The 24,848-nt window shown below is 35.5% G+C and overlaps 1 protein-coding gene across 1 annotated transcript; it reads left to right on the top strand.

Annotated features, from left to right (window-relative positions):
* LOC113503523 (dual specificity mitogen-activated protein kinase kinase dSOR1) lies at positions 1-9,473 on the top strand. The gene is made up of 9 exons (XM_026885548.1): positions 1-208; positions 814-991; positions 1,731-1,900; positions 2,805-3,080; positions 4,661-4,854; positions 5,434-5,598; positions 6,049-6,216; positions 6,893-7,048; positions 7,456-9,473. Exons 2-8 carry the CDS (start codon positions 873-875, stop codon positions 7,010-7,012), a joined length of 1,212 nt encoding a protein of 403 aa, XP_026741349.1. The 5' UTR covers positions 1-208; positions 814-872; the 3' UTR covers positions 7,013-7,048; positions 7,456-9,473.
* Positions 9,474-24,848: the final 15,375 nt, after the last annotated feature.

Genomic DNA, 24,848 nt, shown 5'->3' with positions numbered 1-24,848 from the left:
CACTACATTAAAAAAGTAATCTGTCAAAATGATATCAGCCGTAATCTGTATGAGTTCGTTTTCCGATTTTCTATAACGTTTTCCGATCGTTGATAATTAATTTATTGAACGTTGTTTTTATTTTTTTACAACATTTTTATTATAATTTGATAGCGCTCATTTCTATTTCTTAGCAATGAAGTGACACAGTGTTCGAGATCTTATTTCGGTAAGTTGGATTGTACATTTTTGTCGTCTACACCCTGATAATTCACCCTGACTCAGAGCTTAGTGCAGTGTCAATTACTTTTATTTTTTACCGTATTTGGAATGGTATTTGCAGTAAGTTACTTACTGATCGAAGTCGACCAGATTGTGCGTATAATGCTGTCGAAATATCTCGTTCTGAATAATCGTGAAGTTGTTTTTGTTAATGATTCGAATTTATTGTACTGTGTTTAAATTTTGTTATTACAAGTCTACGTTAAATGTCATTAATTATTATTTAATAATTCGTTACGTTAGCTTTCATAATGTTTTTATAATGTAACAAAAATGTGTGATAAATTGAAAAAAGGATACGACTACGCATTTTTGTAAGTTTATGATAAAACTGCAATGCAATATTTATGTTATTTGGATACCTTGACTAGGCTTAATCATTATCATTATGCTTAAACCATGGTACCTAGTTTCTGACCTTAAAAAACTTTAAAGCATAAAATAAACATCCTTGTTAGATACAATAAAAAAAACCTACGTAATTTTTTATATGCACAGTGTAGAAGAAATAAAGATGTTGCCAGTACAATGAAATGAAATTGAATGTTTTAGCCACCATCGAACAAAACAAGATAGTTTCATGGGTTAAGCAGTAAACCTACTTGTCCAAGATGAGTAAAATGTCTAAAAATAAGTTGAACCTGACCCTGCCACCAGGGTCAATTGATCAGGCTCCAGCCATAACACCATCCAACATGACACCACAGCTGAAGTCTGCCACTGCTACCGAGTAAGTAAAACAAACATTTTTATTTACAATAGCATTTGACTATAGCTTGACACATGTGGATGTATGGCCAGTGTCTAATCAGCGTTGTTTTTTTTATTGTTTATGCTAGATTTATTATTTTAAAATGTTTTGCTCAGTTTCATGTAATGATGACACATGGGTACTGTAAAAACCAATGTCTTGACTTTGTCCATATTAAAGTTGAAATTATTCCATATATCTTGAAATAACAAATATAGACAAAAACATTAATTATGATAATTACACTTTTTTAAATCATTAGCATTTTTATCTTACAAGTACAAAAGATTTTACTAAAGCCAGTCTTCTTGTGCTTGTTTTAACACTTTTTCTAGGATTGCAGGCGTTTAGGAAAAAGCCTGCAGTCCTAGAAAAAGTGCACTATGTAATTCTATTCATAATTTACAAAACAACCTTTACTTTGTCACCTAGCAATGAATCATTTGCCTTTTTTTGTGTTGGTAATTTTTTTGATATATCAACTTAAATAGCTCGTATTTTGTATAGGTATAACAAAACAATCGGTTTCCTGTTCAAAATAGGTATATTAATATGTACAATATATGTTTTATAAGTAACAATGACAGTCCATGAAACACATTCACACAATACTGTAGGAAGGTGGGAACTATAGCATAGAGCACATTCAGTATTTAAACCTTTGTAGTTTTCCTGTGAATTACTAGTTCCATTTTTAATCATTCTTGCAATTTCAAAGGCGGCAGGGCTTAGCTGGGAAGTCCAAGACCAGTATTGAGGCTTTGACAGAGAGGCTGGAGCAAATAGAAATGGATGACACTCAGAGGCGCAGGATAGAAGTGTTCCTCTGTCAGAAGGAGAAGATCGGAGAACTCAGCGATGATGATTTTGAGAAACTGGGGGAGTTGGGTATGTGTTGTTTTTATTGTTTGTATCCTTATGAACACTTTATACAGAGCTAGCTCTAACCACCCTTCATTTTTAGATTTTTTCAAGTTTATATTCTTGTGAAGACTTTATTCCAGCTCTAACTAGTCCTCATGCGTATCAGCTCATCCTGCCAGCTTAATCTGAATAACTGTTGCAGTAATTAATTGGCTAACTCGCATTGTGTGGACTTTCGACTGGGTTTTCGTAAAAAATTACATTTGTTGTTATATTTTACTATCCTATGATATTTTATTCAAAAAAATTGGGAATAGAACATTTACTTTAATGATTAAAAATGTCATAACTATAATATCTACAATATTTTGGTGTTTTAACAATGATATTAAAACCTGCTTCCTGCCACTGTTCAGATAACTGTATTACTATATTACCTAGATTTAGTATTATCTTATTAAAATTTGTATACTGCAAGAGAAACAACATGCTTATTCATCTCTATTGTTTTAGTTTAGGCTGGTTTTATAAGACAAACAGGAATTTCCTGTCATCACAAGTGGCATTTGTTGTTTCCCTTCGATAGAAGTAGTTTAGCAGGTCTTTGTTTTCATGTAAATATTAGTGATTATTTGTCACTGCAGTTTACTCTTTCATATGTTTTCGGGTAGGTCGACTAGTTTCGGACCCAACGCGTTGAAATATCTTCGCTTTGTTACATATGGAATATTTTGAAAAACTTCTACCTATTCCTATTCTACGTTTATAAGAGTTGTAACTTAAAAGGTATTGGATTTAAGTGCAAATTTATTGTTTCACTGAAGGTGAAAAAACCTCCACTCAGAAGCAAGGCTGTTCAGACTGACTATATCGATATATAATCTGATATAAACCTCAAATTCAATACCGATCCCTTTAAAATTTCTAGGTCAAGGCAACGGAGGCGTCGTAATGAAAGTCCGCCACAAGTCCACTGGGCTCATAATGGCTCGAAAGCTTATCCACCTGGAAGTAAAGCCGGCCATAAAGAAACAGATTATAAGGGAGTTGAAAGTACTGCACGAGTGTAACTTCGCCCACATCGTCGGTTTCTATGGAGCGTTCTACAGCGACGGGGAGATTTCCATCTGTATGGAGTACATGGATGGTGGATCGCTTGATTTGATCCTTAAGAAGGCTGGCAGGATTCCTGAATCCATATTAGGTATGTGGTTTTTGTTCAGTTGTATTTATATTCCACTTGAAGAATTGAAATCAGCAGTCTCCCAGATAGTATGATTCTTTATCTGTAATTAAAATTTTACATATTTAATAAACTACTGCCGTTCACATATAACATGTTTTATTCTCAGAAACTAATTATACATATGAGGTGACACGATCCCGATTTTGTGCGAATCGTTCGCACAAAAACGTGATATTGTGCCGTGCCTAATCTTTCAATTTGTTCTGCACCTTAATTTTAAAAATAACTGTCTATTCATACGTCTATAGAAAAGAGGTCAGTAATCTTAGTAAATATTAAATATTGCTAAATTAAATTATTCCCCGAGATATATTAGTCATTTATTCATTTACATGTAGGTATTTGTATTAAATACGCATCGATATTGTTTACCTTTTTAAGTATCTAGAAAAATGGAGAACCTACAGACTATAAATACGTCGGCAGAGTTTTCATATTTCTCAGTGTAGTTACCTTAAAAGGATATTATGTGAGAAAACTTAATGTTCTCACAAATTAATATTCACATGAAGGATTACCTTTTATCTATGAGTACTTCTATTGTATAAGATTGACAACAGTAAATGACATCATAATTAATTATCATTACTAATAATATCTACATTCATGAGATATAAAGTATAAGGTAATGAAAAATGTTTGAATTTTTTGGTAATTGATCTTATTTAGAAAGGTATCTTATCTATTGTGATAGTACCATGGTATAATAATTGTAGGAAAGTGTTTGATAATGATGCATTCGCTTTGAGATTTTATGAAGTATTCATTGCTCAAAGACCTAATTCAATGCAAAAGTAGGGGTCACATTGCAAAAATACCAAGGACTGCATAATTCGTTATCTTAATGTTTTTCAATGAATGTTTATTTGTTTTGTACGAGTTCTTTATCTATTAAGTGCAGTTTATACCATCATTATGCAATGCAAATACTGCTTTTATCAAACGAATGCTCTTTAAGCGACTGGCAGGAATAAATTTAATTTAGTAGCGTAATCAAAAAGCCTGAAGTGGACGGTATAGTCAAGTCTTAATCAGTTTTTGACTTATATTAGTTACGTCCAATCCAAACCAGATTTGAACCTGTAAACTAATAGGTACCAGTTAATTGAAAATTTCGAAACCTTATTTGTCTTTTCGAAACAGCCTATAGGTACCCAAGTAAGGAATCTTAATGTTAGATGGGGTACTCAAATCGAATTCGCAAACAGATCCAGACTTAAACATATGTGGATGCACACAAATCGGGATGAACGACGATGACTAAGCATTTTTTAAATAGATTTTATTAATTCCTGCACGGATAGCTAGCTGGTTGAAGTTGCAACGCAAGCCTTGGTGCGGGAAGTCTCGTGAGTCTGATCCCCGCGTAGGAAAAGCATTTGTCTGATTCAAGAATTGCAGTCCTGAATCTTTGTCCAATGTGTGCATGTGACTACAATGTTTTAAAGCCCCAAGCTACACAAGTACTAAATTATTTAGTTCTGAGCCGTTCTTTTTATATCAAAAATTGTAATCTAACTTAACCCAATTATTTCTAGGAACAATAACATCAGCTGTCTTAAAAGGATTGAGCTATTTGCGCGACAAGCACGCGATCATGCATCGCGACGTCAAACCGTCCAATATTCTCGTGAACAGCAACGGCGAGATCAAGATCTGCGATTTCGGTGTATCGGGACAGCTGATTGATTCCATGGCTAACTCCTTTGTGGGAACTAGGAGTTATATGTCTGTAAGTATTGTTGTAAACACTAAATGAGCTTTTATTTAATTTTTCTCCTCTTTTTCCTTTGCTATCAAAATTGCTAGTGCAATTTGAACCGCGGTTCTCGATTGAGCTGAAATTTTTCGTGTAGGTATACTACGTGATATGATATACTGCTACGTGATATTGTGGATATGGAGTGGATCTGATTTCTGCCATATTTTATTGGATCTAATATAATTGTATGGTAGTTTTCTTATTTATTGCGATATTTATTTTAAAAGTAAATACCGCAATCTGCATAATAACTCAAAAATAATCAATTTTAATTTTTATATCCAGTGTTTCGAAATGAATTTAAACTTTTGGTCCTGCCATGGTCTCTCTCTTGTCCTGTCTGCTTACCGTCCCATCGGTCTACGGGAGTAAGGGAACAGGAGTGCATCTGTATTTACGTAGACTCTTGTGCCCTATAAAACGTCTTGCGCAGCTGGCTCTCGTCTATTGGCATTAGCCTCCGCGACCAAAACCGATCAGGACATTACAATTATTATAGAAAAGAAGAAAAGTGGGCGTCTATTGTCTTACCGTTGATATTGTTTACAGCCGGAGCGACTCCAAGGGACCCATTACTCTGTGCAATCAGATATATGGTCCCTAGGTCTCTCGCTCGTGGAGATGGCGATAGGCATGTATCCAATCCCGCCGCCTGACGCGAAGACCTTGGCGGCGATATTCGGAGGACAGAATGAGGATCATTCTCCTGGGCAGGTTTGTCTGTTTAATCTTTTATGTTAGTAAGAGTATTTGGTTAGAGAACAAGAGTAGTTGGGTCTTCTCTATACAGTGGGATAGAATAGCAAAAAAAAAACGCCTATACGGAATTGCAGTGTGAGATCTTTATCCGAGTCTGAAATTAACTTCCGGCAACTAACATTTTTTGTTAATGAAGTTTGAAAATATTTTGATTAACATGATACATATTATACAAGCTAGTCTAGCTATACATATTATATTAATTCTCAAACTACAAAGTACTAAATGAGCAGTAATTTTTAAGTCGTTTTGTACGGAACCAATTTCGAAACTCTGACTATCAACCGGTCAAGTCTGTGAGCCGGACTCTCATAACTAATGTATACCAGACCATCGTAAACATGCACAACATATTTTTTACCTTCAACCTAAATTCTCTATCGCAAAACTGTTGACGTCATCCAGGCGCCAAACTCCCCGCGTCCGATGGCGATATTCGAGCTCCTCGACTACATCGTGAACGAGCCGCCCCCGAAGCTGCCGGCCGGGATCTTCTCCGATGAGTTCAAGGACTTCGTGGACCGCTGCCTCAAGAAGAACCCAGACGAACGGGCTGACTTGAAGACGCTGATGGTCTGCTATTTACTAATGTTTTTGTAATAATTTATTGTTTAAAACAAAGCACCCGACCGCGGTAAAGACTATTCCGTTTACTGAAATACAGAATAAGTTTCGAAAAACAATCCTTTCTTCTTATGTAGTCTAGTGAAAACTGGGCTAATTGAATATAAATAAAGCATCAGTGCTCAATGTTGCATGAATACAAAGTGCTGCATCTAAACCTGAGGTGTTATTGTAACCGATTAATATTGAACATACCATGTGGACATATTTACTTTACTTGTATTTTGTTTGATTATTATTTTTTGACATATATGATGTATTTGAATTAATTCAATAAAACTCCTTTCATTCAAGCTAGGACATTTGGATAATTGACCACTTGGACACTTTTTGAAAGTTAAAGAATCATATTATGTAACCCCCGTATGTCTCAAGATCTCACTCTTCCGCTTCCTAAGTGCTCTAGGTTTAAAAAAAACGTCGCAACAAGCTACTGCATACACTCGAACTACAAATATGTTTCAAGGCCAATTAGTCACTTGGCTACTTTTTGAAAGTTAAAGAATAATATTACGCAACCCTCGTATAGCTTAACCTTTCCCGCTTCCTAGCTGTGAAAAACTGAAAAAGAAACGTATCGACAACCTCATACACCCGAACTACAAATATATTTCTAATATTCTAGAACCACGAATGGATCCGCAAGGCTGACGCGGAGAAGGTTGACATCGCGGGCTGGGTGTGCAAGACGATGGACCTCATGCCCTCCACGCCTAACTCTAACGTGTCTCCTTTTTCTTCATAAGCTGCAAGAAGTGCATACTTTCATCAGCGAAAAAGGGTAAGTTATAAACTTCAGTCATGTGTACGAAGGATTGCAACGCATTGCCATACACCGACACAAAAACGCGGATGACGTAGCACGGCGGTTCAGGTTTAGTCAGTAAAAGTCTGACACTACCCATTTCCTCCCCCGAGGGAGTGGGTGTCCATGAGGATTCCCCCGCCAAAAAAAAAGAAAAAAGGGTAATAGTCATAGACACTCGATGATCCTCACAGGCTCTTAACCTGAACCGCCGTGCTACGTCATCCGCTTTTTGTTGTATGGCAAGCCGTTACTAATAGTATCTAACTTGCTCTGTTTATCAAATACTGTTTATGAAATTTGTTCGACCGGTATAATGTTAATATCACTTCAATAAAATGTAGTAAGTCAAGTTTTACTATTATTATTACTATAATTTCCAGGTCAAAACATTTCCCAAGAGAAAGCGGGCGAAACAATCGCTGAAGACGCTGGCGCTGAAGAATAGCTGCCCTGAGACCACGCGATGACAGAAAACAGTGTGTCAACTCTAGATACCATTGTCCAGTACCAGAACGAGCCAACAGGCAGGCAACACTCCACACCAGAGACGTGAAACATCCTTGAAAACATACCCTCATTTTACTTATAAACTATTACAATTATACTTCCATTTCTTCACGTAACACAGAGCAGCAAACGAATGGAACAATTAGTCATATTATTCCAACTTAGTTGTATGGATTAATAAGACTATTGATCGCTCAATGATCATTCCATTTGCTCACTGCTCCGTAACATTGACACATCGTAGCTTGTCGGTGGTTGATACAAGTTCTGGAGGTTAATACATCTAGTGTTTTAGATAAAGTAGATCAGTTTTATTCTACATATCAGGGTCGTCACGTCTCATATCAAAACGTTTCATTAACACATTTAGTAAACTCTTCGGGAGACATCCTGTCATCGAATCGAAATTCAAAATTAAAAATTTAATTTATAGAATTGGCTAAAATTTAAGGTAATAAAATCTGTAGGGAATTATTGAAAACAATGTGTTACGCTACATGTGAAATGTATTTAAGCTGCTTGAGTAGTCGACGACACAGTCAACCTTCGATCGGAAAACCTGAAATATCGATAAACTAAAACTCGATTAAATAATATCGAATAAATAATCGAGTAGAGGTGTAACTGTTTCGGCGGCTACACATCGATTGTGATTGACTTTCCTTTTCATATACAGGCTATATGATTACGAGAAAGTTAACTGATAGAAGGTAAAAGTGTGTACTGTAACCAATAGCACGGTGTCTGATGGATGATAGATAGGGGTATAATACTAAAACATAGTGCATTCGTGGACGAACTAATCGAGGTTTTATAACAAAAAACGACAACTAATCGATGAATGGTCAAGTAGAGTTGATTTAACTAGTCGCAAGTCGAAAAAATGTTAGTAGTGTTTTGACATATTTTTCTTTGCTGAAAGTGCGTAATTCATGTCAGCTGGTACCTGTTATTTGAATAGATTTCGGATGTGTCTTACTCGAGGCATCCGGAGCGTTGGAATACTCAAACGGCCGCGGCCAGCGCGGGCGTGGGACTGTTCCAAAACTCGCACGTATCATCTTATAATCTGTAAAATAGAATGCATTTTTTAGAGATTACACGAAAGATAAGAAAAAAAAACGAAAAAATAAAAAATTGTAGGTATGTTTTTTCTATTATTGACGTGATGCACTTTTTCCGTTTGGTTTGTTGTGTTATTTGCTTCGTTTTAGTATGTCCGCCATTTATTTACCCGCCCTATCCCGAGCACCTAGTGTAGATACACGCAAAGCTATTCACTAATGTTATGTGTTTGCGCTGTTGAATGTATGAATGAATGACTCATATCATTCGCGAATGGCTCATATCATTCATTTGATATTTGACAGGTGTATTATCTGCTTCACATATTTTGACACGAATACGTTGTAATTAGGCTATAGTTATTGAATTTTTGAAGGGTCGAGATCACACGAGCCCATTGCACTATTAAACACTGTTTTGTTATTACCCTGCGTTTGTATACATCCTTCGCTTGCCCGATATTATTTGCCTGGTCTTCCCGTAGCATAGCGTTATGTGATTTTAAAATATGTATTGTGTGTTTCAGGGTTTGCGAAGTGTTTTGCCTTTTATTGTACCCAGCATTTATTATATTATTTATCGTTAATTAGATAATTTGACGGTGCTTTATTTTATCACTGACGTAAGTGATTATGATCATACTTAAAAAAAAAGTAAAAAAAAAGTTTTTGTATAAATGGTCTACTCGTGATTATTAGGTAGGTTCTATATTATTATTATTATTTTCTAAAAATGTTTGTAATCATTTGTCTGTAGTTGTCGTGCTAGGTTAAGTTATCGTGTATAGTGTATTGAGAATTATGTTACCTACGAACTTCGATGTGAACAATAAGGCAGGTAGAAACTCATTTTTCAATGGAGTAAAGTCAATTACACATGCGTTTTTGTACCCTAACGCATTCCCAGCTTCCTCAACGTATAATAGTAATTAATAATACATGTATGCATGCTAAATGTAGAAACTACATTTGTACTCGTTTTAGTTCATAAAACTGATTTCGCAGTTTACTTAGGACTGAGGGTACTTTAGAAATGTTCTTATGTATTAACAGTTTCATGTACTCAAATAAACTCACAAGTACTTCATACTGAAAGATTATTTTCATTCCTCATTTTAAACTGCGAAATTTTCAACTAAGTTGCTATATAGTGAACGAACAAACGATAAATATTATGAAATTCAAAATTATTTTGTACTTTTTTAAGCCTCGAATATCAACAGAAAAAAGAAACACCAATAACGATTTGTAATTAAGTGATATTTTTAGACTTATCGATTTTTATAGTTGAAAAGTATTTTTTTATTTAATTTATTTGACTAGACGCTTCTTTACTGAAGACGGTATTATACTTATTACAGTAATGTTGTGTGGTTTTAATGCACGTTTTAATGAAAGTACTCGTTTTAAAATTATATCACAATCGATCTCTTAAAGTCAAATGTTACTTAGGCGGTATTTGAACATCGACTGTTGATCATCTTTCCTAATACCACCTTAAGACGTACCTACTTGTCTGAAGGCTAAATCTGAACGTACAGCAGTATCCACCTTTTGCAGTACCGCAAAGAAAAATGTGACGTCACAATTCCATATGGCGTTATAAAGACCAGTGTCGACAGTCGATCAACGAATATTGCATTTTAAAATCTGCTCGTTTTATCATATCATAAATAATTTCGTGAATGTAACTCCAGTTATTTTATTAAGCTTCTACGTAATATGACATCTGTAGTTAGGTACTTATGTACAATTAAATGTTAAATAAAACTACCCTCGTTTGATTTAATTACCTATTAAGTAAATTGCAAGAGTTGGCGAATAATGAAAAACTTAATGGTGGGATTGTAATTGCGGGGTGGCAAGCCCTTGCCGTTCACATTAAAATGAAATATGCGAAGTTGGATTGCAAAGTGGTTGCAGACTCTACCACGACCTGTTACAGTTTCACTAAAGGAAAGAGACGGCGCGCGGCGCTACGTCCGGTAGTACACCGTCTCCCTTCCTCCTTCCGCCGATCCTACTACTAAAAACTGGTGGTAGCCTTAGGGGGCGAGTTCTTACCCCTCATTATAAATGTGCGTAAATATTGTTCCTGTGGAGCCTTTTGTCGGGCCTCATTAAGAAGTCATTACCAGTGCCAGTCTAATCCGAGCATTTTTACCTAAATGTCAAAGTATCGGCCATTAGATTGGAAGCGAAACAAAAGAGTGATGGTGGCTCAAAATGATGTCGAAGAATAATATTTCGTAAATATTCACGTTTACAAACTTAGTACATGGTGCTTAAATACCTAAGTATTTATTTTTAAAGACGTTAGTCACTTAGAATTTACACAATTATGTTAAACAAAGCGAGCAATTTTAAACGTCAATCGATCCTCATATTAATTACTTCAGTTTCCCGCTAAAGACAATGATTAAATTATAGCAATCTTGGTTTATTATTAGTCTTCCTATCATAAAAAAAGGAGTAAGTACACGCACGATTGAAACAGTTTAATGCCCCTAATTTTCTTTAATAAAGACTGCAATACCTAAGGGTTTTAACCGTTGTGTCCCGAAGGGTTTTACAAACATTCAATAACATGCACAAAGACACAGAACAAGTTGGTAGTCGTGCATTGAATCTGCGACACATCGCAGGCCGCGTTTGGCGGGGTGATCTCAACCACTGCTATCCATATAGGCTAAATATAGCCTGCCCTCGTACACATTCAACGACAGTGCTCCTAGTATTGATTGAAAAATCCAAAACAAAGGAACGTGGTTCCATGAAACTTAAGACCTTTTAATCCCAGTAGGTCGAGCCTCGGTTTTCATGATAAGTGCTAAACTTTGTTGCGAACTTGCCAAGCATTGAGTTTGTAGGTACACCCAAACTTTGACATTAGACCCAGTGAACAAGCTTTAGTGGGGTTCATTAACACTGGTCTAAACCCTTTGTGGGGTGAACTGAACCGTTTTGTTGGTCTAAATCGAATTAGAGTTCTAAATGAAGTGTTACTTTTGATTATTGTTATTCTTTTAAGGGTGACATTACACTTTGGGTTGCCAGGTCTTAAAGCTGATAAGTAGATACAAACTAGTTTGTATCCGATTAATGGATACCATTGTGTGAGTACCTAACAATATACTGTTAAATAAATACTGTTAAAGAGATTAGGTAATGTACTCACCTAAACATTATGAACAAGAGGGATGACGACATTTTGTTTTTATGACATGTCCGACATATTAGATATGCATTTTCGACACGTCCCCAAAAACATAAATTGATTGAATTACAGTGAATGGAACTTTGATATCACTTCTGTGTATCCATTTCACGAGTGTCCTCTCCTAAGCTTTAAAGCCATTTATTGTTGTAAATTAAACGGCAAAAATTCACGTTTGTTATTACTGCAAAAATATTTATATGCAGTCATCATCCCTACCTCATAGGTACCTTCATTTACATCACAACTTTTATAAGAATTTTTCAAAGCGCGATGAGAAACAACTTTGTAGTTCGTTCATTATTATTCTAGGGCACTTAGCTAAGATAGATTGCCGGTAAAAATATTCTGCTTTGAAGACGCTTTTTACGTTATTTAGTTAGAGACCATTGAAACTTTGAAGGCTCTACTTATATTTTATTGTAAACAGTGATTGGCCTTCTCTTTAGTGTAGGAGACTGGTGTTTATTCAAAGACGCTCATGGTTTATTATACCGAAAAGGTTTTTAGCTTAAAAGTTTTTTTTGCTACCAGGTAGAAATAATTAGTTTTATGTTTTTCAAATAAGATACCGCTTGCGACTTTACTTCATTATCAGTTTAAGTTTTGGTGAAAATGAAATAAACTAAAAGTAAAGTTACCAAGTTTTATAAATCGGTCATTTGTATTTTGTTTACACTTTTGTCGTTACTTATTTTGGTCATTTATACCGCTGAGGGGAGGTGGTCATTCAGCGACTTGTGATCCTTGCAAAGTTTGGTCCTTGCAAAGGGTACCTACCAGACAACGACAAAGATTGCCTATGAGTCGGGCTGGTCGAATAAAAGCAGTAAGTACCTTATCATTGATTCTAGAATGCAGAAGGAGCACAGCTAAAATACAAGAGTCATAAGATATATGTGGAAGGGTGGCATTCCAAATTGCATTGTAAATTACATCCTTAACATGTGGGAATTTCAGAAAATTTTCGAGCACATATGCAAATACCTACCCATGACCGACATAATTTCGTTTATTTCTATATGAATATCGACCGCAACCCTTGTTTTCCCTGTCGGCTACCTAAGTGTCGTAAAAAGCAAGGGTTCGGCAGCAAGTTCGGCATATTCCCCCGTGTGGCAATTAGGTGCCCTGCGATCATCAATCCGTTGTGGAAGAGCTAATAGCGGTATTCCCTGCCGACAGTTCATTTTATACTGTTTATTAGGACGAGCATCAGCAGTAATGTGGGAGAGTAGAGTTAGATATTGTTATAGCCTACTGGTTGGACTGCAGGAGTTCGATCCCAAGGCACGCAACGAATTTTCGAATGTGCCTTTTAGAAATATAATTCCATGATTAGGAAGGCATGTATAAACGTGGGTCCTGTGGTTGATCTATCTCAGGTTGTGTCGAATTGCCGTAAAGGATCATGGAGTGCACCCGTGGTGGAGCATACGGCGCCCGGCTGGCTGGTGCACGAGATTACAGCTACAGACAATACCTTATTTTAAAAGTGTACGAAATTGCTTAAACTTATACACTGTATAAAACACGAAAAGAGCATATTCCAATATTACCAGTATACATAACGTCAAAAGACCGTATTCCACTCAAATTACCATCGGCACCCATGACAGTCGTCTGTCGAAGTCGAAGTGACGACCACTTAAAGTAGGTCAATCGATATACTCCGTCCCCTGATTATAATAACAATATGTAATCACAACTTTTACAAGCAACGATTTACATCCACTATTTGCAAATAAACAAGATGGATTCCTTCGTATCGAAGAGTTATGGTGTTGTTTTTTTGTTGTAGGTGGGTGATACAGATTTATTTATTTAGAATGGTTATTTAAGTACCTAACTGTCGTTTTGAATTTTGTTTTGATAATGTATGATACGGATGATGACTGGGTATGGAAAGTGAAAATCTATTTAATCCCGTAGTTAGATAATTAAAAGCGCGTAAGTTCCAATCACTGTAATTTGATAAAATTATGACCTACTAAACTAAAGATATCTACATATCCATGACACGCGAAGAATATCATCAACCCTATTTAAGATGATATGACGATTATAAAACGTAAGACTATTTCATACCAAATTTTAAAATTCTCAGTTCACGGCAAGTATCCTATAGATTTTGATTCTGCTTCTAGTGTCAAAAATTTGCGGAATGCATCTTCCTATGTTTTGATTGATAAAAAAAAATCGTTCACTTTAAGGGACGGTGGCCTTCGATATTTAAACCTTTTCTTGTTCCTGACAATAAGGAACTTGGCAGACAGACGAAGGAATGTATGGATAACAAAATCCTTAAGGATGTTAAATGTGTCATCATTAGCTACCATACATTAGGGTCATCGTACATATCATTGCATTTACATCAGTTCTGACTCCTGAGGGACTATTAATGACCTCAGGGGCGTCACTGGCCAGTAGGACCACATAAACCTATGCCTTAATTAACCACTTAGCCCGTAGACACGGCAATCATTAAACTAATTAGGGCCATCGACATCTCATTATTTTGATGTAATTTGACGAATTAGCACGACGATCGAATCTTTTAGCTTTTAATATCCCTTCGAAATTTATATTCAACATACAACTTTAACAAGTAGACTGCAGTACTATTAAAGTAGACTGCAAAATTGAATAATCTTTTGTTGAGAAAAACCCCTTCGATGTCCAATTCTGAGCGATATTGGCCGATTACTGAAAGGTCGCACAATTCTTATTGTCACTTTCACGTAGAAGAAAATGTAAGGAAGTAACACATACACATTGTTGTCCTAAAGCTGCATCAGTATTATAGGCGTTAAAGCTCATAATTAAGGTTGATTTTACTGGCAGTCTGTTCTGTAGGCTCAATACGTAGTCGTAACTCTAAAACCATTGTTAATGTTGTGCAAAACAATTGGTGAAGGTTAGCGATCAGCTCGTTATAGTCCTGCTTATCGGTAGCTCGGCGGAAAAGTTCTTCAATGGTATCTATCACAGTCCACTATCTAATGTTCCGTAAGACTTTTAAAATAAGCGATTCGTAATGATTACATAAAATAGAAGATTTTGCCATAACAAACTCCTTGAAGAGTAATGTGTTTGGTACAATAACAATAAATCAGTTACAATGGCTCTCTACATCGCTAATGTTATTAGCCATAAATATTATGCTTCAGAAACTGCAATAAAACGACGCAGACCTTTTAAAAGGAATTGTAGCAAATGAGAACGATCTAGGTTTTTTTTTCCAATAATAATTAATCACATTCTGACGCACAAACTTTATTCTCAATTTAACATATATTATTGTCAAAAATGTAATTGACAAGGCAACTTTCTATCACATTATTCCAATTGTGCAATAGCGCGTGATTTCTTCACAGCGTCAGTTTTTCCATATCTGTACCAATATTGAAATTAATATTGAAAGTATAAACAAAGGAGTCTTCTGTGCGTTCGAATTTCTTGCAAAAATACTGGTCTAAAACTTATTTTTCGAAACAAAATTTCGCTGTATGTGTAATCCTAAACTCCGTAAAACTATTCTTTGAAACCCGGTAAAATCCGGACAGCTATCAAATCAATTCGCGTATTCCAATTTCGAAACCTCGTAAGTAGTATGAAGAGTATTGAGTTATATCAACTTTTTTTTTGGTGAAAAACCGAACACTTTTCTGGCTGAATTCACAAACAATTTTTTTTAAAAGCACGATATCCAGTCCTGAAGAATCAAAAAGGTCAAGCATTGAAAACAATAGGTACCTACAATTGAAATTATTGACATAAGTACCTACGCACGGAAGTACTTTTTGGCTTATCGAACTTGACCTAAAACATATTTTATATTTAGATTACAAATTTTTGGAGCTCTACTTCCTAAAAGTTGACTTTATCTAACCTTACCATACTTTATATACTCAAATTGAGGAGAAAAGAGTTCTTTCCCGAAGCAGGTAATGCTGGATAAGTTATGGCCGTTATAAGAGAACACCTTAAAAGTAAATTAGGAAGGGATTAGAGATCTGATCTGCGGAATCCGAGGTCGGTTGCGAGGCAAAGGAGGCTTTCGTGGATAACTCTACGCTATCTGTCTGTAACATTCCGCCCTCCAAGGTAACGGACTTTTATTTTTTGTCAGTTGAAAAAAACTCGCTGTTAAAGTTTTGCTTGAAATCCTGTCAAGAACAATGTGGGGAACGGGAGGCGATGGTTTGCTGAAATATCAATTTTCAGTTTTTGGTAAACCTTTCTCTGTGAAACTGAACCTATATTTTTTGATAAAAAACTTTCTTGTGCGTATTTTTATTCAGAATTCGTTCATAATGATTTCCGCACCTGTGAAGTTTATTCCGTTTGAATTAAATTTACCTACCGTAGGTACTCGCCAATAACGTCCACTTTTCATCCTGAAACTGAAAACAGAAACAATCAAATTACTGGAAATGAAAATGAGAGCTTTTCATTATTTGATGGCTGACACATGTCGATCTCGTTTTGATACAAAAAAATGTCAAAGAATATTCAATGAAATAATTTAACAAATATCTGTAATGTTCCTATTCTGAGTAGGATTATTGGTTATGTAGAAAAGAGATAGCGCACTCTCAATGTAGCGGCATCTCGTTTGCACCAGCATCTGACTGACCCGGATTGACAGAACTGTCATAGCAGTGGTTCATGTGAAATTCGGTTTTCGACTGAAAAACAAAAGCATTTTATGATCTGACATTAGTTTGATCAAGCAGTGACTTTAAAAATGCCCAGTACACAAGTTGGATAAACCCTATAAACATCAGCAATGCCGAAAATCATCAGTTTAAAACGTGTCAAGACAAGTCAAAACTGTGCTAAAATCTACCAACATATGCTGGCTTTCAAAACCGCTACACAACTGAGCTTATCTGCACGGTAAATTGAAGTCACCTAATTGTCTAGCGTATAACGTGTCAGCTTCATGTGACGTAATATCTCCGGAACAAGGGCATCAGAAACAACACCATTATCCACTACACAACGATAACATTGTCTGTCGTGAGTCAATCTAGTTTGATGAATAGGGGTGGCTGTAGGTTTTATTTTGATAGTGGATTTTGATGTGGTCCTTCACTGTTTAACGATTGAAAAGTAACGGTACAGGTTCAATTTATGTCTTAGAATAATGTACATAGCTTTAAAACTATTCTGTAACACCTTCAACACATTGTGGAATACAAAAAAAATATATAATGAATATATGATGCGAACAATTCAGAAAGTTACATTAAAAATCGTAATACCTAATATTGGCAGCCTAAATACGATCCACAGCTGCTCACAGAACTCGTCCCATATATGGAAGGATTGAGCATTGATCACGACGCTATATTACTGCAGGTTAGTTTCTGATTCTAACATTTGGAATCCAGGTATTCCTAATGATAACTATCGTGAGACTGATTCATTCGAACTCCAGGTCAGTTCGACTCGCGATCCCGCCGCGTCAGCTCATGATTAAGGACTCCGGTTGGGTCCGAAGCTAGTCGGGGCACCCCCGATAAATACGCGTGAGTAAACCGTTACATTATTTAGTTATTCCGAATGATGTTTTCCTGCCCCGTTTGTAAGTAATTAGAATTTGTCAGTATAGTATGTCGTATAGTATAATATTTGACGACCTCCGTGGTTGAGTGGCGTACGCACCGGTTTCGAGGTGCCGCTAGCTCTGAGGTCCCGGGTTCGATCCCCGGTCGGGTCAATGTAAAAATTCACATTTCTACATTGTCTCGGGTCTGGGTGTTTGTGGTACCTTCGTTGTATCTGAATTCCATAACACAAGTGCTTTAGCAACTTACTTTGGGTTCAGAACAATGTTTGTGATGTTGTCCGCATTTATTTATTATTATTATTTATTAGTAGAATAAATAATAAAGTAACATTACACATTATAACTTTGATTTTGCCATTAATTTACTAGCCCGCATTGGCTTCAAACCTCGTGCTTACAAATCCGTTGATAGACATACAAAGACAATTTTTGAAATTTTCAATTGAAATCTTTAAGGTGTCATGAGTAGGAAAAAAAGACAGCATGAAGTAAAAATAACAAAAAATGTGCATTTATAAGCATTACCGCAATAAAAAAAAACAAAAGAATTCCCTAATATTTTGAATAAGAAATTAGATTCCATTCTTTTCCCGACTCCCGCAATGCGAAAGTACCATTTACGAAAGTGACACCATGTTTCATATGAAATATAACAATGATCTGTTTTGGCATAATGACGGGCCTTACCTTGTCCTAAATAATACTTAACATTTACAATAAAAATGCGAGGATCCTAGTGGAGGGGATCTCTTTATTGTTATTTTCTGCGACACTGTTGTATTTCCGACCGTGGAGGTTGACATGATTTTGACACTTTCCTTTTTCGAATAACTTTGCTTTTTTGTCACCGTCGTCAATTCCAATTTTGTGATAAAACACAAAACTATCAATAGACTGGTTGTTCCGCGAGTTTTTGATTTATGCTACTATTTAGCAAATTGTATATCAAAATATCCGATAGCCTTCCTTAGTGAATGGACTATCTATCACTTAAAGGATTTCGGACTTGTAGTTCCTAAGATTAGCGAAGAGTTAGCGGGAGAGAACTCTTCAGCTTTATAACAATAAGATTTATTTTGTGAAATGCCTAGTTTGTACACCTGACTATTATAGCTGTTATCGTACCGTACACAGAGGGTTCGGTGGCGGGATGGAAAGATCATCGTCAGAGATGTGTGACACAGAACAAAAGAGTTTTTAGTCAAAAACGAACTTTCTTTGACGTGACTTAGAACCGTTTGGAGTCAAGTTGGAAGATCTCAAAAAAGTTTCCAAAAAATATTCTCATCATACTCATCACATCTGTTTGTATTGTCCTAATTTGTTTTTCCTTATGGTGTACTATAAAGAGTATTCTATCTATCTATTTATCGCAGAACTAGACAGACAACTTGTAAACATTTAAGTATGACATTTAAAATCAAAAGTATTTACTTCAGATATTCGTAGTCAGAGTACTTCTTTCAAGTTTACTGACGTAAAGTTTCAGGGTTGTTTGCCTCGTTTGAACGAAACGAAGTCGCGTTTCGTTCGATCATGCGTATTTAGGTGAATAATCATTCTTAGCTAGATGAAGCAATTTGCTACTAGACACTGTTTGTAGTCAACAGCACTTAGCTACAAACTTCTTAGCCACTTTGAGTTTACATTACAAGAAACGACAGCAGAATATACCTATACACCCAAATCAATATAAATCTATAAATGCAATTTGAATGTACTGAACAGGGAATTATAGAACTTACCGATATTCCATACTGACAATCCAAAACCAACGCGGGTGGGATATCGCTCTCAAAAATGTCATTTCCACAAAGAAAATCTCATATTTTTATGTCAATAACGCTGTCGCGTGGCTTTTGCAATTTGGACGTCGGTGATTTTCACCGACATGCGACATTCAAATTGAAAAAATGCCTTTGATCAAAAGCATCCTATATGTCACAGTACCGTTCATGTCCGTATACAAAACTCCTTTGATAACTAACATTTGGACACCCATTAATACTGGTCAATTCGTTCAATGTATGAAAGTGACCTGTTTATGTGAAGTGATTTACAAAAATGATAAGACCATACAAAAATTCCATTTGGATGGTTCTAATCAGGTTAGACTTAAAACTTATAGATGTATTTTGAGAAGGTGGCATTTTTAAAATGAATTTTCTATATTAAAATGAGTGACGGTTCGTAACAAATTGTTCTTTTTAGAAGCGGAGTCAAAAGTTTTGAAACAAATTTAATTCTTTTAAGATTGATTAGAGAGTGTTTTGGGAGGGATATCATAAGATTTGATTAGTTTGCTTGGTTACTGGGGTCGACAGATTTTTCTTCTCTTTGACGGCGCTCAAAGATTTCGGTAAAAGTTCTCACACGATGTTTTTCCTTTACCAGTGATTTACTGGTACTCAAGAATGAAACTATTATACGATAACAATTGTGATGTCGTATGTCCTTATCATTTGACTTAAAAGTAATAAAGACGCCATGATAACTCAGAATAAAAAAGCTACGTCGAAGCAACTTCAATACCTTCTAGTAATCTCCACTCTTTATGAAAGGCAATGACTAACTTCTTTTGTTTTTACGCACCATTCCATTATGCCTTGAGTGATATTCGCAGGTATATGAAGCAGAAGAATATTCAGAAGTATAGGTAGACGAAAGCTTAATTATTGGAGGTATCTGTTTCTGATTAAACAGACAACCAATTACTTAATTAACCTGTGTTCGAGTTGTTGTATTGATTTGTACATTGTGTAAGTGGATACCAAACATTCGTTCAAGTGTTCTCAAGGACAAAGGTTAATAATCTTACTTACTATGAAGCCTTGCCTGAGGTTGTGTACAGCAGTCACGCGGTTCAGCGCGTCACGATTATATTGAGGAAATGTCACGATGACATTAAAGTGTCAAAGACAGGTAATTGGTCCCTTATTTAGTGAGCTGCCACTTCTATTGTGTGACTGTGCAGTCACACAATAGAAGTGGCATGGGTAGCCAAATGTCATAGCTACCTCGCCTTAACCACTAATGTGCGCGATCCCTGAAAATTGTTTCTCTAAATGACCTTGATAGCTGTTGTAGAGAGTGACAGAATGTCCTAAAAGACTCATTTCTCAAAAACCGTAATAAGTTTTTCTGATTGACAGTATTTACGAAGATATTTTTGGCGTTTATTTCGTCGTAATAAAGACATAAAAAAAGGTTTATGATATCATTTGTGCGCAGTCGTTTTTTTTTAATATACGAAAAATACATTATTTATTATTTAAAAAAGTTTTCAAATAAAAAATATGTTCTTAATTGAGACCACTAAAATTGTTGTAAATTTCACCACACGTAGGTACTGCTACCTGCTTGACAGACGTATTTCTCTTCTTTATTTAGTTTTCTCTTATCTTACTTTAGACGGTAATTTTTTTAGAACAAATTAAGAAAAAATGATGATGAAATTCCACCTTCCACTGCATGGGACATACCCTGCCCCGAGTTGCGCCAAATAACTAATGATTATTAAACAAATCAGTTATCAATCCAAGGATTATGACTCAAAAATACGCATCAAGTGGCATTCAAACTGACAAAGTCCTTTAACTATGTTTTTCCGACATTTTCACTTGGATGAAAGGCATGGATTCCTTTCAAATGTCTTGCGATCTCACCCCTCTTGTGACTTTGACTCAGTGACTTAAGATTCTGAGAAAGATACCGCAAAGTTGTTTATAGTGTAACAAGACCTGATGAACATAAACCTCTTTTGTTTACGATAAGGAAGTGGTAAACAAATAGACATGTTTACGAGCTTAAATAGGAGTAAATGAAAGAGGTTGTATATCTATGTGTGCGTTTTGGTAATAGATGTTGTCGTGTAAAAGTTGTAGAAATGTTGTTATTTAAGGACTACATACGGAAATAATAAAATTTTCAAAGATCAATAAAATAATAATTATTTAAGCGAAATAAATTGTAGAGTTGTCTAATAATTATAAAATATATTAAACGATTTTTTATCCCGGTTTAGCTTTTCGTTAAGGTACACTATTTATTAACTAACATTAAGTATACTAAAGTTAAGTGAAATTCTTTACGTAAGTTTCAAAAGGTTCAAAGTATTAACACCGCAGTTTATAAAGCATGTGCATTGTGCAGCGTCAAAAGGCCAAATTAATTGAAGGATATTGAACGAAAAAGAGCTCTTTGACGTTCTGAAACACTCTGGATTAAAATTCAAGCACAAAGGTAGAGTGAAGTAGGAACTAAAGTAGGTGAAACGAGAAAAAAGGTTTTATAGGTTAGCTAAAGTTTGAAAGACGCCAGATATCTAAAGTCCACTACTGTCCTGCTTATGATTCGTTGATTCAAAACCTGGACCCACGGATTAAAATGCTACATTTGTTTATTTATGTCATCATATTATTATTCACTAGCTGTTGCCCGCGACTTCGTCCGCGTGGTGAGAAGATATAAATTATGCTTTATACCTGCCCTGTTGTTTCCACATTTTTCATTATATCTTCGCTCCTATTAGTTGCAGCATGTTGATCAATGCATGCAATCGTGATCACTGAAGGTTTTAGGCTATATACCATACCCTAAAACCTTCCGCGATGAATGGTCTATTCAATACAAAAAGAATTTTTAGAAGTTACTGAGATTTGCGCGTTAAACCAACAAACTCTTCAGCGTTATACATTAGTACAGATATCAATCCTTAAACAACTCCGACTCGTGTAATAAAAATTTGAACCCTAACTATTAAAAACAAAACTCTCTTTTATTAAATAGTTTTCCATTCCAATTCAGCTATCACCGAAATGTGAGACAAACAAAAAAATTCACGCTCATTTCTAGAAAAAAGGCGTGACAATATTTTTAACGTTTTGTGGACTAAAATGAATGTCAGCAAACGTCACTCAGGACCAAAGTCGTGACTCGAATTTCTTTGTTCCCATTATTCACAATTTCTTGAATAAGAGCGGAGTTTTAATCAAAATTTTCTTGAACCCTTTCCCAAGGGTAGCGAAGGGCTAGGGTTTTTAATTCGAAAATTTATTCATGACGTATTGAAAATAATATTGAAGCTGCGCTGAGGAATCCTGACTAATTTCACGTCAGAGTAAATTATGTCTTTAAAGGTTTGTTTTCTGCTCTTTCGAAACAAATTATGCGTAAGATATTGTTCATTAACAATTTATCAGACTATATTGTCTCAGACTTTTTTTGGGTTCCATAAGTACAGGGTAAGAAGTTAACTCTATTAATTAGTCATAGCTTAAGGTCTGCTCATCAATAAGTAACAAGGCAACATGTCTTGATAGCTAGACAGTTAAAATTTTCACACATACGACGCGTCGCGGGTTTTATCCCGGCTTAGGACAAGCATTTGTGTGATCCACAAGTCTGGGTGTCTTTGTGCATGTGACTCAAATATTTTGTCAAACCTGCGACGAACGAAAGGAATAATTTAATTTTAATTTCGGCAGTGAAACAAGAACTATCATTCTAATGAACAAGCTAAAATGAAAATAGGCTTCTATAATTAATTTAAGACTAAAACAACCTTCAACTTAATTGCTCCGGCCCGTCGAGCATCATTTCCTTAATAAACTTAAAAACATACACAAATTTAGGGAAGTCTTCGCAAATTATTTGCTCAGGAGCCTCTTGAAATCATAAATTAACGAGGAGTGTCAAAATAGAAGGCGACTGAAAAACAATAAACGTGCTTCAAATTCTAATGAGTGTAAAGTGTTAAAGCTTGGGAAAATAATGATGTTAGGTAGTTGGTAACAGTTGCTGTGTTTTCTGACTTTAAGGAGTCAATCTCAGATTTTCAGGACAGTCTTAACTGCTGGTTCACTGCTCCAAGCTGATCATGCTGACGGGAAAGTTTATTGTCCTATTGCCCACCTTAGCAATTACTGTCTTAGATTTATATTTCTATGACCTTTATATGACCTATGTTTAGTTATGCAAAAAAAAAACTAGGTCTCCAAAAGGCAAAAAAGAAAAGAACATGGTTTAAGTAAAATTTAGCTCTTATTTCGGTTATAATTAAAAAGGAAACAGCTATCTAACTCTATGTCAAAACAGAGTTTCATAATACAATCTTATCAAAAACAGAACTTCGAAAGAAGAATTTTGCGCTCTACAATCCGTATCATACTTCAAAGTTACTTCGATACCGAAGCAAAGTTATATGGGCGACTCCATATCACAAGATGGATTTCCAAGGTGATATTTATTTGGACTTGAAAGTTGAAAAAGGAGAGAAGAAGTCCGGTAAAGTTGGAACTGATATTAAAACGAAGCTCGTAGAGAACGAGTCGAGAACTTTGTAGTTTGTAATGAGGTTTGGACGAAAAACAATAAGTAATAAATATTTTATTGTGGTGCTGATTCTTGTGATATAAAAAGTGACGTCAAGGCTTCTCAATTTTAACTCCTATACGATTTTTGAGCTTTTGAGTAAGCGTGATAGGTATCCTCAATCGCACACCATATGAGTACAGGATTTAACATATTATATTTTATTAGTAGTTACAATATACCGCCAAAATGAGTCATCTTATTTTTATGGGAGAATATTATGAAATACTTTTTAACTAAATATTTTAAAAGAAAATATATGCTTTGCACTGATTTCATTTTCGTGACCTAGTATCATGTGCAAGATCCAAAAAAAATACAAAGTTCATTCAAAAACATTTAGTTACCCCACAAAGTTTTAAATGTCCGTTTCACAAAAAGTCCACCATGATATTTTGGTTCCGTAAACTTCAAATCCAAAGTTTTCGGATTTGCTTTGACTTTAAAGGTTTCGTTGAATATTTAACGTTCTTTGCTAAAACATTTTGCTGTGGGGTTTTTAATTTAGCCACCGAACCTTGACAAGAACCGAAATTGTAGTAAAAACGTAACGAATTTTTTGCCCAAACCCAAAAGAGGAATCGCGATGAAAATTTAATTTGATTAGGAATCTGTCCGGACGAAATTGTTAGGTAAGCGAGGCATCATGAAATTTAAATTGTTATTTGGACTAGATGCAAATAACATTTTGTTTATCAATCTCGGGTTAGCGATACACGGCCGAATAAAGTATTGGAATTTTAAATGGGAATTAAGGGTTAAAGCGGCCTTTTACCGCTGGAGCTTAGCGACATGTTTAATTTGATTATATTGCGTGGGTCGCAACCGAAATACGAGTTTTTGTTGTAGAATTGGTATTTTCATTTTTATTTTTAGCGGACGCCACCTCAGTTAAACCTATAAACGAAAAAAAATATTTTCATTGTATCTACGGCCCCAAAGACCAATCTCCCGTATCCAGTTGAGATCGTGGAAACTGACAAACCGCACCTAATCATCGTGAAACTTAGAAACTGCTTAAGCAAGAAAACTTTT

Source organism: Trichoplusia ni, chromosome 19 (genome assembly GCF_003590095.1).
Source record: "Trichoplusia ni isolate ovarian cell line Hi5 chromosome 19, tn1, whole genome shotgun sequence".
NCBI lineage: Eukaryota > Metazoa > Arthropoda > Insecta > Lepidoptera > Noctuidae > Trichoplusia > Trichoplusia ni.
Note: the sequence above shows the minus strand (reverse complement) of the source record. Positions and strands in the feature narration are given on the sequence as shown.

What these genes read in the sequence shown, in the direction of transcription:
- LOC113503523 (XM_026885548.1), top strand. Translation starts at nt 873, where the DNA reads ATGAGTAAAATGTCTAAAAATAAGTTGAACCTGACCCTGCCACCAGGG. An exon ending in GATTCCTGAATCCATATTAG is followed by an intron (nt 3,081 to 4,660) that starts GTATGTGGTTTT and finishes AATTATTTCTAG; the next exon opens with GAACAATAACATCAGCTGTC. An exon ending in CTGACTTGAAGACGCTGATG is followed by an intron (nt 6,217 to 6,892) that starts GTCTGCTATTTA and finishes CTAATATTCTAG; the next exon opens with AACCACGAATGGATCCGCAA.